Source organism: Oxyura jamaicensis, chromosome 19 (assembly GCF_011077185.1).
Source record: "Oxyura jamaicensis isolate SHBP4307 breed ruddy duck chromosome 19, BPBGC_Ojam_1.0, whole genome shotgun sequence".
Classification (NCBI taxonomy): domain Eukaryota; kingdom Metazoa; phylum Chordata; class Aves; order Anseriformes; family Anatidae; genus Oxyura; species Oxyura jamaicensis.
This window is the reverse complement of record NC_048911.1, coordinates 6499327-6513226: the sequence shown is the minus strand read 5'-3', so window position 1 is coordinate 6513226 and position 13900 is coordinate 6499327. Positions and strand designations below refer to the sequence as shown.

General features: G+C 39.4%; 1 protein-coding gene across 1 annotated transcript in view; it reads right to left on the bottom strand.

The window, feature by feature from the left end:
• Positions 1–6125: 6125 nt before the first annotated feature.
• The window catches only part of FOXN1 (forkhead box N1), a 42905-nt gene continuing 35130 nt past the window's right edge, over positions 6126–13900 (bottom strand). Inside the window, exons 7-9 of the mRNA XM_035342850.1 lie at positions 10987–11194; positions 9919–10446; positions 6126–8090 (exon numbers count right to left, since the gene is read on the bottom strand). Of these exons, the coding sequence (XP_035198741.1) occupies positions 7822–8090; positions 9919–10446; positions 10987–11194 (1005 nt within the window). The 3' untranslated portion in view covers positions 6126–7821. The remainder of the gene's footprint in view (positions 8091–9918; positions 10447–10986; positions 11195–13900) is intronic.

The window sequence follows — 13900 nt, the reverse complement described above, 5'->3', positions numbered from 1 at the left end:
AATAGTCGTTTTATTGTTTTTTTTGGTTTGTTTTTTTGTTTTTTTTTTTTTTTTTTTGCCCCCCCCCCCCCCCCCCCTTTTTTTTTTCAGTAATAAGACAAAATTCAGTAGCAAAGCTTGAGTAAAGGGAAATGTCCTGCAGTTGTATGTAAAGCTTCCGGTAAAATATCAGGCTCTTACATTTATGTATCAGTTCACTTGCTAGTCCTCTGCATTTTTGAAGATGCATTTCCTCATGCACAAGCTAAGCGAAGGGGTGGGTGCACAAAGCATCCTTCGAGCACGTATGCTCAGACAGTTTCAGCTATAAAAGGTGCACTTTATGACACGCACTAGACCTGATGGCTATAAGTATCTAGATCCTAGTTTAGTACAAAACCAAAACAAAACACATTTACTTTATGAATGATGTCGTGAAAGGTACAGCATGCCACAGTTATGTGAATGTTACTCTGTTCACTGGTATTCAAATAGTTTTGAAAATCATGTTTTTATTTCCCAAATGCATACTTTACCACCCTTACGTATAATTAACTGTCTAATTAAACCTTCTGCCTGCTTTGATGTCTGTATGGCTTTATAAGTCAGGAGAACAGAGGGTACACTATGTCCCCTAAAATTAAAGTGTGGACAGAGACCTCATTATAAGCATGCTGTTCAGAGGAAATAAAAACTTTCTGTCCCAGACATGCCAAGTCTCTTACAACCAAGATGTCCTGTGCCTTTTTAAAGCCATTCTCCTGCTGAAGTTCATCTGCTGGCATTTGTCATAAACCAGGTTTGAAACAACAGCTCAGAAATGTTCTTTGCAGTCAAAAAATACATGTCTAAGTTTCCTGGGGCTATCTGGCAAGAGATGCTTGCAGGAAATGTAAGTACATGTGTCACCACCTCAATAACTTTTAAGACTATTATTTCAGCTAACATTTGAATTTCTTTACATTAAAATTAGAAAGATTATTTCTACCCAAAGCAAAACTTTGCACTAAAAGCATCACAGCAACTTTTTATCTCCTTTGATTAATTGGTACAAAATATTTTTTTTCCATAGTTTTTTTTTTTTTTTTTTTTTTTTCTCTCTTCTTCCCTGTTGTTGTTTCCCTTTTTGATGTTCTAAAGTAATGGAGTTAAAGGTAAGTATAATAAGTGCCCTAAGCAATCATTTAAGCCTGGTGCCTCAGACAGGCCCAAACATGCTGGACTTATTCATGTGGTTGAAATTAAATTCTTCAGTAGCTGGCTGGCGAGTGAGATCTTAAATTCTTTGTTCATCCGAGTGGTGCATATTCCCTCCTGGTGCTTTGTTTTTAAATTGCACCTACCAAAGGACTCGTCCCTTACCCCGTCTCTTCCTAAAGGCCCTTTCCAGCCCCCGTGCCTGCCTATGGCTGCCAACGCGTGCCCTTGGCAGCCCTTAGCGGCACGAACTCCCCTGCCGGCCGCCTCCGCTCTGCTTTCTGGGGTGGAAAACCCAGTCTGCAGGAAACGCTCGCAGGGCCACACCTGCCTTGTTTTTAGCTCATTGCTCATCCCTGCCTGCTGCCGGGCCTTTCACGCTGGCTCAAAGTGCACCAACCCACCCTTGCTGGCACTGCGATCTGCAGCGGCGAGCCGCGGCCCTGCCCGCCGGGGGCTGTGGTGGCGGCGGGGCTCGGCGGGGCCCGCCAACGGCCCCGGCCCCTCTGTGCGGTGAGGAGGCCCACACCGCGCCTCGGTTGACGTAATTTATTTTCCGGTGACCGCAGTGCGAATAAAAACCTTGAGTAACGCTCCTAATGATGGCCTAGGCCTGAGTGGTTTTGTCAGGAATAAAAAGTTTAATGGTTTTACGCCCCTCTCCTGTGCCTGGGTCAAAAATCGAGAGGTTTAAAATAGGAAGTCTTCAGCTCGTCTGAGCAGCGCCGTGTTTCAGCGCTTTGCTGCTGTGGATTAGGGAGGCTTAGTAGCCAGCGACTGCAGTCTGCTCATCAGTACTTAGCGGCCTTGAGACACATACTTTGCTACCTGTGCGGAAAAAACAATTTGCAGCCAGGTCGGGGGGAACTCGGTCATTGTTGGAGAGGCATTCCAGCCCCTGCGGACATCCCAAGGCTCTTACTGAGCCGGGGAGGTTAATGGGGGCTGCCTTCCTGCTTGCCCTACACCTTCACTGCTCAGAGCCCAGGCCCAGCAATCCATGACCAAAGGGTGCCACAAGGTCTCGGAACGGATTTCAGAAAACACAGAAAAATCGCTGTTACAAAACACCGAATAGCACTGGCTGCCAGCTTCCCACCACCAGCAAAGGCGCTCGTTTGGTGGTGGTTCCATGTCCGTGGCCATCTCCTGTTTGTTCACAACCTGTCCAGTATTTGTTATACCAATTGTATCATAGCCGAGACTTTTCATCAGTATGCTAGCGGAATGAGAAGCAGCCAGGGGAAATAAATCCGGTATTCCTTAATACTGTTCCTACTGCAGTTTATTTTCACTAATGTGCAAATGAATATCATTTGTGCACGTTTGGTTCTTTGTCTGAACAAGTCTAAAAAATAAAGTCCCTTTCAGCTTCTCAAAGGAACTGGATTTAAACTTTATTTTATGAACTAGCTCGATTTCTTCATTATTTTAGTGAACAACAAATCAGTAGTTCTCAAGTAAATTTTTTCTTCGGCCACACATGGGAAAGACTAGTTTAAAACTTCCAGTTATGTTGTTGTAGTGAGGGATGCATGAGGACCATATAGCTCATCAGCTAGTGATTGTTTTCTTTTTGTCTGTATTAGACTAGAAATGGATTAAAAGTCTGCAAAAGCTGAATACAAATATTTACATACAGATATCGAAGTCTGATTGAAGTATTGTAAAAATGGAGCATCAGCATTGATTACCTAAGGCCTGGAAAGTATTTGTTTCAGCCAGTAGCTTAATCTTATTTGAAAGTGCCAATAAGTCACTGGCACTTTTCTTTTCAAGCTCTGTGTGAAAAGGAGAACGTTAGAGGCCTGAAGAAGCCCTGACGTGCTAGTTCATATGTCTCTGTTCCATAATACCTATTCATCACTGTCGTTTTTAAGTAGCTCGGTGCTGTGCCAAGGCTTTGAGAGATTATGCAAAGATATGAACATATCTGAAAAGACCAGTAACAAGAAAAGCAAATGAGCCTTCAGAGGTGATGGTTTTATAACAGAAAATACATAGGAGACAGCCTACTTTAGCCAGAAGTCTTGTAGCACTGAATTTGAACTCATGTCATGAAAAAGCAGCTTGAAAATATAGTTCTAATGTAAATTGCTATTATTTGAATTTTTCTGACATTTAAATGAAACATACAATCAAAAAAGTTAAACTAATAAATTTTAAACTTTAGAATGCAAATTTTTCCTAATCATATGCTGGAGAGGGCAACAGTGAACACTTTCTTCTGTTTGGCAATAAGGTATTTTTACGGTAATTATACTTAAGAGTTTTTTCTTGTCTGTTTGCATAATGTGTTTGATTTAGGCTGATTAAGCAAACATCATTAAACTTGGACTGGGAAAACTTCATTCTTTTCTTCCTTTCTCCCCCTGTATCAATATGACTAAAAATGGGCTTTACTGCAAATGTTCCTTAAAAAGATTTGCAACATGCTAAATGCCTGTTTCATGGTAGGTACAGCACAAGGTGTCACTAGTTCTACAAGTTCTAAGAAAACGCTTGCTGTGCTATTAACAACTGTGTCAAAATTATTTTACAAGTACTTACACAAGATAAGGGTTACTCTTCTGGAAGCAATAAACTTGAATAAAATGAGTTATTTTATTATTATTATTATTATTTACTTTAAAAATATTTTTCCGGAGTTGTAGTTTATAGTAGGACTCTTTCTTCATGTGCCCATATGTCAGTGTTATTTATTTATTTATTTATTTTATTTTTTATTTTTTTTTGTATGTGTGCACCAGAATCACTAATGCTAAACTGAAGCAGGGCAATTAAATTCTGGATGTAAGAGCCTAAATGTGGGGAGAAGAGGAGGGGGGGACCCAGATGGTTTATATTAGTTAATAACTTGCAGTCTTTTTGAACTTTTTTTTTTTTTTTTTAATATAAGAAAAAATATGTAATGGCTTTTAGGTTCTGTGAAATGTCCAACAGTCTTAAATATAGAATGCATTGGAAAAAATATTTTAAGGTGCTTAGAATAAATAACTTATAATTATATAAGGAGGACAAACCTCCTTTGTGTCAATACAGTATGTCAAGTAAGTCAAGCAAAAACACAAGAAAAACATGTCAGAGTGTTCATTTACCTTTTTGTTCTTTACGTCTGGTCATTCTTCAAAGACTTATTACCATGAAAAATATAGAATACATTATGAAGCTTAGGTTTTTCTCTCTCTTTCTGTTCCCCCCTTCCCTGCTTGTGATCGTCCTTACGGTCACATACATAGAATATATTAGTGCATCTGGAAGAATGCCTTAGACTGGTAAATGCAGAGATTAGAATATATGCATGCCACATGAATTTACGAAATATGAATGAATTGCTCTCCCCTTAATTTATATCCTTAACACAGAAAAAAAAGTTTTTTTTTTTTAATTATTAATAATAATAATAATAATAATTTTTATTTTATTTTAAATCTATGAATTTTGAGTTCCTGTAGCAGATATTTAGCTCATCTTAGTAAAGTGCTGTCCAGAACCATACTGTCCATTTTATTTTATTTATTTATTTATTTTTTTTCATGTGCCATAGTCTCAAGGATTTCTTTTAATCACAAATAGTTCATTAAAACTTTCCTGTATTTTTAGAGGGATGGACCCCTTTAATGTCTTTCATCTAGTATGTTCTCATGAATTTTCTTGACGTCATTTCCCCCAGCCAAATACAAACTGGTGGGAAGATTGTTAGTTTTGTATGGTAATATCTCACTGGGCATCATGTGGTTCACAGTGGTACTTGGTATGCAAAAATTTATAAGGATTTTTATACAGGCTAACAGGAATTTGATGAGTGTGGTGTTACAAAGTAGTTAAAAACTGAGTATTTCACTCCGTTAGGCCTCTGAAAATGTTGATCTGCATACCACCTTACCAGTGTTTGCAGTGCAGGACCTATAAATGGAGACAGTCTTATCCTGAAAAGTCCTTAAGGGCATAAGTAGCTATTTTTGGAATTCCCACTGACATTGGTGTGGCTGTTCCCTGAATTTGAGTGGATGTGTCTCCACAGCTGGGGAGGGTCGTGGTGGGTGGTTTCAGCCCAGCTGTGCGGGGTGCTGGCACAGCTGTGCTCAGTGAGTTGGGCAGGCGGTATACATGTGCACAGGGTCGTGGAAATCAGTTTCTCAGCACAAGCCAAACAATCTAATACTTGTAGGTAACATTATGTACCAAATATATATGTCTATTTTTAATCCTGCAAAACTTTATTGCCTGTTACAGAATTGTGGTCTATGTATTCAGGATGCATTTGTTGCTTTAGCTCCTGTTTTTCTGACAAAGATACTCAAACTATGGCCACTTACGTAACCAGGTGCATTCAATGTGTTCCCATTAGTGCTAGGCTCTGCTTCCAGCCCCAAGTTGCCAACGAAAGAGCTGTGGAGCTGAATGGACGTTGAAAACAGTTGTCAAGGTTCTAATGAAGCTCACGAAATAGGTAGGATTTGTCACATTTTCCATGGTTCCTTGTAAGTTGGACAATCAGACATCTTTTATTCATTCAGTCTAGGCAAGTGCTGCTTTTTTTTACACTGTCATCTCCCTTTCTGGAAGGCTTAGGAGTGATGCTGGCGTATTTCAAGGAGTAATAGCTATATGTTGCAGAGCCGGCAGGGGGTACAGCAGCCTGCTGCTACCTGAGCGTGGGGCGGGCTGTTTGGTTTTGCTTTCCCTCGGTGCATGGTTACATTAGAATATATGTTTGTTTGGTTCTTTTTCTTTCCTAAAACGTATCTAGTATAGTATTATCGCTCATTAAGCTTGTGCCTGATACATATTTATTTGTGACTCGGTAACTTTTAAATTATACTGAATATAATATTCAGCAACTTTACATAGTGTATGCTTTAGGCTTGTTAATAGTGTATGCTTTAGGCTTTAATCTGCATGTTTCTAGTGATGTGAATGTCACAAATCAATTCTCCCAGCTCCTAACTTATGTTTGTATGGCCGTGTTCATGCTGTTTTTCTCCACAGAAGAGCTTGGCAAGCTTGACTATGTTTCTCACTCTGCATATTCTGGCTGCAGGAATGCAGAGCAAGAGGGGCTCAAATCAAGCGTGGATTTCTTAATAGCTGTGTAAGGGATTATGAAGTTACATCACACATATTCTTCTGAGGTCTTCTCTACCTGTCTGCCCCTAATCTGCTTTTGCTTTAAGCTTGGGCTAGTAGACATAGCTGAGGGTGTAGATTTGAACCTGAGCTTGGCTGCAGTCTCAAGTGGCATTAATCCCACCTTGCTGAGAAGGCAGGCTTGTCAGCCCTATGTGCCCTTATTTCATCAGTACTGTCTCACTGTCCTTTCTACTTCGTCTGTGCTTTTCATTACAGTTCCTTGCTATTTTTTTATTTTTTTTCCCTGCAGTGTAAGCGACCTTGTCTGACTCAAATTTTAACCTGCTTACTTCCTCCTGTGTTTCCACAATGTGTGAACAGAGATGTCATCCAAGAAGCCATACTTTCATATTTATTTGGTTTGTAGACTATATTCCTTAGTGTTAAAGGTTCCTGCTCCAAATTGCTTTGTCTTTATGTGTAAAAAAAACAATTCTGTAATGTCACAAGCAGCAGCTTTATGGTAAGTTGAGCGAGAAGAGTGTTCCTGAGAAAATGGCTACTGAAAAGCCCTAGTTTACTTCACGGTAGGAGGAGTGTGCTATGCTAAAGCAAGGGCTCATCAGCATCATCATAAACCCTGGTGGATGTTTCAGATGTCAACTGGATGCTAAAATAGAGATGCTCTCCAGATTTGGCTAGCTGCAACAATTACTGTTCTCTGTTTTTTTGAAAAAAGATAGTAGTAATATAAAAATAATATTGATTTAATGGTTGAATAATTCATCATACTGTTCAGCTTATCTGGGTAAAAGTAGAGGAATTAATATGAATAATTAGCAGCCAAGTAAAAATTCTATTAAATTGTTTTGTTCTTTTTTATTATCAAAAAAAAACAGTTTTAAATTTCTTTTAAAACACAGTAAAACTTAGATTTTTCACTAAAGTATATTTGTTGCTTTGTTTTAGTCTGTCAGCAGCTAGTCCTCTATCTTCTAATACTTGCAGAATTTTCAGGTTATGTTCTTGTTTATCAAAACCCAGAAATTCTTTCAAGGGGACTATAAATGTTTTAGTGTGTGGATTTTTTTTTATTTTATTTTTATTTTTTATTATTTTTTTGTAGTGGTCTGTAACAGATGATGTTGACATCATTGGCTTCAGGAAATAAGTTAGATTATCGTTTCCCTTGACTTCAGTGTTCATTTGCAAGCAGCTTTCATAAAAAATATCTGAAAATCATTAGTTTTCTTCTTATAGTCACTTGTTTCAGGAAGATTCGGAAGATGAGTGGCTTGATAAAATGGTGTTGACCAATACAGCGGTTAACAACATTATCTTTAAATAGTTCTCTTCAGTTTCTTTTTTTTTTTTTTTAATATATTTTTTTTTTTTTTTAGTATCTGTTTGTAGAAGTTATTAAAGTAAAGCTACATATCCTGCAGGTGAGTTCTGGAAAAAGATCATTCCAATGGCCATGGTTTCAGCACTTGCAGCTGACATAAATCGTGTGTGTGTGTGTGATGCTTAGGGCTGTACCTGGACAAAAATAATTACAACTAGGCGTGTGGTTCACATTAGTGCTATAGGTTTGGATCCAGAATTACTTAGGTAGGCAGGAGACACTGTATCCAACTCCATAAAGGCAGAGTAAAGGGTAGTGAGCTGTAGGTCAGGCAAGTTGCTGTGCGGAGTTCCGTTTTGCATGTTGATGTTGCTGCTGCCGCCGTTCTCCATCTGGCAATGAGAAGGGAAACACTGGGAAGACGATGGGGATGATGAAATGAGAACTAGGGGATCCACAGCTAGACTGTCATCTTTCAGCTCCTCCCAAAGATTTCCTGTGACAAAACAAAAAGGATCGATTCAACTTTCTTTACCCATGCCTTTTTGAAACGTGGCTTCACGTAAGAAATCAGCAATTATGCAGTTGTGTATGCTGTATGTGTAAGTGCTCTTAATCACTTGTGATTGAGAAAGGGGGAAGATGGTTTAGCTAGTTATTATTTGTCTGTCTCCATTATAAATTTAAATCTTAGAGAAAGCAGCATTAATTTAAGAAAATTATTTCTGTTGATAGTTGTCAGGATTCTCTTGCAAAGATAACCTTACTAAAGTGTAACTGCTAGCTGAAAAAAGCACCAAGAAAGGGGAAGTCACCTCTGTAGGCTTTGTAAGCTACTGAAGACAAATGTGCAAATAATACAGCTGGGCTTCTTGTATGCTTATGGCACAGCTTTACCTAGATTGCAAACAAAGTTACCGGACGTGCAAGTGACCTGAGGAATCAAAAGATCTGAAACATTCCTTTTTTTTCCCTGAATTATGCCAAAATGTTTCCCGTCTTTCCATTGCACATGCCTGTCTCAGTGACAGCACCAAACAAGGTGCTGCAGGAGGGCTGCGATTTCCATGTCCCTTGCTGAAGGTTTCTCTGGGGGGTGCTGGCAGGGATCCTGCTGCTCCAAAGCTATACCCGTCCTCTGCAGGCTATCAAATGGGACAAAAGTTCTGTTTGAAGAATTTTGATTTTGTGTGTGTGTAATGATTTTCCTCCCAGTGAGCCGGCTTTGTCTCGAGTTCTAGAACCTCTGCTTTGAGTTTGACAATTTTGTAAAGAAAGAAAGAAAAAAGCTTAGATAAAGGAAAATAATTTAAGGAAAAAGGCAAGTACAGAGGGAAGATGGAATCATACCATATTAGAGAAGCATGCGGAATACTCATACCACAAACGAGCGTGTTAAACTGAATGAAATGGGCAGAGATCAAGAGAAATGAATGGAACGTGAGACCTGGCTGCCTGAAAGAGGAAGTGGCAAAGGATTCAAAAAATTGCATTGTTAATCCTGGTAAAGCAATCTGGGCATGGCAGGATTGCGGAATATTTGTGACTGTACAATGGCAAGGTAATTGCTTTTGCTGAGTGCTGTGGATTATTGAAATTGCATCTTTTACTCTGTCTTTTAGGCTGCTTTGTGTAACACTGTTTGTCCGTGGAGGAAGGCAAACCTTGGGTGCTTTTTGATGCTGCAAGAGCTGCTCACTTGGAGGCCACAATTTTTATTTTGTGTGTTGATATATATGTAAACTTAGCTTTCCATGCAAAAATAATAATAATAATCAAAAATACCATGTTCTAAGTGTTCAAAGTCCTATCCATTCCAGATGATTCAGTAATTTAATATTGGGAACTTTGGTGTCAGCATCGCCTGATTAAGTATTTAAGAACACCTCTGAAAACATAATTATTCAGTGCGTAGATCATGTGGGTGCCTGGAAAGCCTGTGAGGGAGGTAAAGCAAAGATATGGGAAGGCTTTGAATCAATATTGATGAAGATGCCAAACCTATTGCAATACATAATATCAGCAATCTTTGGCAAGAGTAAGCGGAGTTGGCTTTTGTAAACCCTGGATGTAAATCTGTAGCCATCTTGGGAAACTTTGAAGACATAACGCGGAATTCCATATTGCACAGAATAATGTAACCTAGTGAGGTGGTGCTTGCGGTGTGCACAGGAGTTCAAAAAGCCACGTAAATCTTATTTTTGCTAGTGTTTGCGTTAATGTGGGATGCATTTAAAAAAGGAAGGGGGAAGATGGAATTGTGCGGGGCGGGATGTGAGGTGCAAAGGCCGAGCCTAGGCCGTGGGAGTACCTTGGATGCCCACCTTGGAGGTCGAAGTCGGTGAGGGACGGGTTGAGAGCATCAATATCGGTGCTGAGGTCCCCTTCTTGCAGGAGCGGGTCGTGCACCGTCCTGGCCGCGCTCTGCTCTGCCAACACCTTCATGCCACACGCCGGGGGTGTCTGTGCTGGCAGCGGGGAGTCCTGGCTGATGCCGGGCTGGCTTCTGGCTTCGTTGGGAGCCTCCCCAGAAGGAAACAGCGGCTGGTGCTCGGGCGTCTGCTGCATGAGCGTGCTCGACATGGGAGGGTAGCCCGGTGGTGAGGTGTAGCAGGCGGTTTGCTGCCCTCCCAGCAGGCTGGGGACCGGGTTCTTGACGTGCAGGGCTCCAGGCGTGTGGATGGGATGGAGCGGCGGTGGGACACCGGAGGAAAGAGAGGGCTCGCCTAAGGAGTGGGGTTGGACTGCCATCTGCCTGGAAAGGGATGCGCTCGCAACAGCGGTTGGGCTGCAGGACATGATAGAAGATCTCAGCTTTTCGCTTTTGTCGCCTATCAGCGTGTCAAGCTCTTCTGCAAAACAAGGGGAAAAAAAAAATCCATGACTTAATTTCTAGCAGAGCCTTAATCTTCGCAGTTTGCAGCTGGAATTTCAGTGTTCTGTGGGGAACAGATGAGTGGAATGGCAAACAAAAGTGCAAGCCTTGCAATGAGAACTCCAAAAGCCTGAAATGTTTTTCTAAATTGTCAGTGCTAAGTGTGTATTTAGTAGACTGTATTTCCCTGTTTAAAGATGGCTTACTTGTCAGTTAATTTCTATTTTTGTTCTGTGTTAATTATTTCAGGGTTGTTTTGACATCTCACTAAACTTTAAGATGAAGAGAGATTTTTTTTCTAATCGTAGTGATAAAGTTGTGCTTTTGGGGCCTATTTAGAAGCACTCCTGCAAAACCAGGTCTCATTTAATTCTGCTTTTTAAAATTTATGTTATGAAAAAAATCTTATTTTTTTTCCTAAATTATGTGTAAATTCCGTTATACAGCTTGGTGCACATTGCAAAGAAAAGTTATGGGGACCACTGCTGGAGAACTAACGCACTAATACATTACTGACCTGGCTTTGCCATACTCTTCCTTACAGCAACTGGGTCTTTCCTCTTCCATTTCTGAAGCTCCTCCTGCATCTTATCAATTTTGGCTGGATTCAGAGCCCACAAACAGCCTTTCCGAGAAGAATTGCCTGTCTTGTTTTCAACTTTCTCAAAGCATTTGTTCAAAGATAAGTTGTGGCGCACAGAATTCTTCCAGCCATCTGGAGCTGTCTGGAAAAACAAATCCAATCTAAGAATGGAATTTCAAGGAAAAAAAAAATCCCAAATATATTTCTCCATTTTGACTGGCGAGACTATAAGAAATGCTGATTAGATTATACTTTGCACAATATGAAGTTTGTTTGTTAGAAGGAAGCCACAAGAAATGTTAGAGTCACGTTGTGCAGGAAGGGAGGAATCTGATAAAATAGTAGTCGATCTAAGCAGGAAGGTTGGCCTTGTCCAAGGGCTGCTGGAGTTTTAAGAGTGAATTTGCAAATCACAGGAATTAAGAGTGTAAGGAACTATATTCTAGAACTGTGAAGTAGCAGGAAATCTGTCTTCTAAATCTGTTTTGGAACAGGTGGAAAAACTTCAAACATGTAATTGAGGAACTACGTGCTACTTGGACTTAAATTAAGTGTCCAGGCAGACTTTGAAAGAATTTTAGCCTGCTGCTGTAGGTGTAACATTGTATGCTAGCCAATTATATCACTAAATGGCTTAATTGCAAACCCTACAGATGAGATACAGGTTTCTACATCTGATCACTGGATCTTTTTGCTTACGTTTATTTTTAACTCAGTAGTGGAAGCTGGAAGGCTCTTTAAACTGCACAGTACCCATAAGCCTCATTAAAATAATTCCTCCATTCTTATTTAGGTGTTTGCTGATTAATGAGCTGTAAACAAAATTCCCTCCTTATTCTGAGGGCAGCTTTGCCTTCAACTGCAAGAATAGAAAAAAGAAGAAAACTTAGGGCCAAAAAAATCTTCCTTCTTTTTCTCAGTTTTATACATAGATATACATACATCATAGATTTTAAAGCATGTTTCTGCAAAATTGGAAATAGTTTTGTCTCATCTGTTGATGTACTTTTACATGTTTATATATATATATATTTTCAATAAGATAATATTTTTAAAAGATTTCTCTTGGTCTGACTTTAAAGTTTGAGACTCTGTCATTAAGTAAATTGGCTTACATTTTTTTCCTGTTTGTTTTTGTTTTTTACATTTTTTTTTTTCTTACTGCTTGTAAAAGAAACAATAACTATTGCTGAAGATAATATGAGGGAAGCACTCAGAAAAAGGTCATGCTCAGATTCTGGTGGGAAATGCCTGTTAAAATTAATCTTGAAGAAATGGCACTGTATTATTTTATTGCATGTAAGTTTTTATGGAGCTTTGTTTGTTTGATTTAACTCCTTTCTGTTTACTTAGTCATGCAGCCAAAAGATACTGCCCATCGTGTTTAGGCTTTGTAAATTAGTGTGCTGATTTGTATCAAAAGATTCCTACAGCAAATTCCTGATGTGTCACTTCCTTGCTTTTCTTTTGGTAGGCGCTGTACAATGCTGTTGGTTGCACATGTGAGCAGGACTGCCTTAGCTCATCGCTGCTGCAGTATAATCATAAAGAAAAAGAGAGCAGGAAAAATGACTTGCCACATAATGGTAGGAATCATCAATCTGAGAAACAGCTCCATTGAAAGAGCTGCAACTGCTGGTTCAGCTAGACTTCTTCCCCTATCATTGTAAGATCAGGATTTTTTTTATTATTATTTTCTATTATAAATTAGGTTTTCCTGTGTTGGTCAAATGATATTTGCAGAGATGAGAAGAAATCTCTAGTGAGAATGACTTTAGAGCTCGTTAGATTACAAAGAATGATCTTCAGTACAGGTATATGTGAAGCCTTTTTCCTGTTTTTTTTATAACTAATTTTGGATACTTTTCTTGTTTCCCCCCCAAAAGAAAACAACCAACAACAACAAAAAACAAACAAAACCTCATCTGTGTGTCATGTGAATTAAAAGACATTAAAAAACTCTCAAAGGCATATGATGTTGCCTAAGTGCCACTCACTATTGATCCATATTCATGGATGCAAAATATGCCATAATTATATTTATTTATAAAAGTAAAACGTGGTCTTTCCTAGCTTGTTGTGAAGGTCTGTCTCGTGGAATAAGGAGTTAATAGCCCACCTGAAAAATCTGAAGGTGAAGTACAATGCTTTCTTCATTCTTCATTAAAAGTATTGATCGGTTGTGAAAGTTGAAAACACAATGTTTGCTAAAACAGAAAGTATTTTCCTTTCATAACAGCACAGTTCCTACCCTTTTGGCCCACCTGATGTCAGCATTTCGCTATTTTGTTATCCACTCCCATAGGTGAGACAACCTGCATTTCTATTTTTAAAAACAAACTGACAAAAATACCAAAACCAACGCTTCTGCCACAGGGTTACACCAAAGATGCTCATCAATGTTTCTCCCTTGCAGGTCATATTCAAACTATCTTCTGTCCGTTCCAAAAGTAAATAAAACTTTCTAGGTAAAATGTGCACTTAGGTACTGAATGAGCTAACCTGGAGGAATATTCATGTTTCTTAATGTGTGTGAGGCTACGGATCCCTCTGTATCTAGACAGGATAATTGGTGTTTCTGCTAAGCCCCAGAGAAGACGGGAGTGGCATGTGTTTCTCAGAGCTTTTCAGAATGTGTGGGGGTGTAAACTGTGAGGTAGTTTTAGAAGTGTAAAAGCAAAAAGTACACAGATTTATTCTGGAGACTAGTGCCAAGAGTTGAACAGGTTCTTGCATTAAACGTGGTATTGCTGAGCAGAGAAAAATAGCTGTTTACCTAGCTGGGCCCTGAAGGAATGCTCCAGTAGCGTGCTCCTGCTACGGCCGCCAGTTTTTTTTTTTAAGTTAA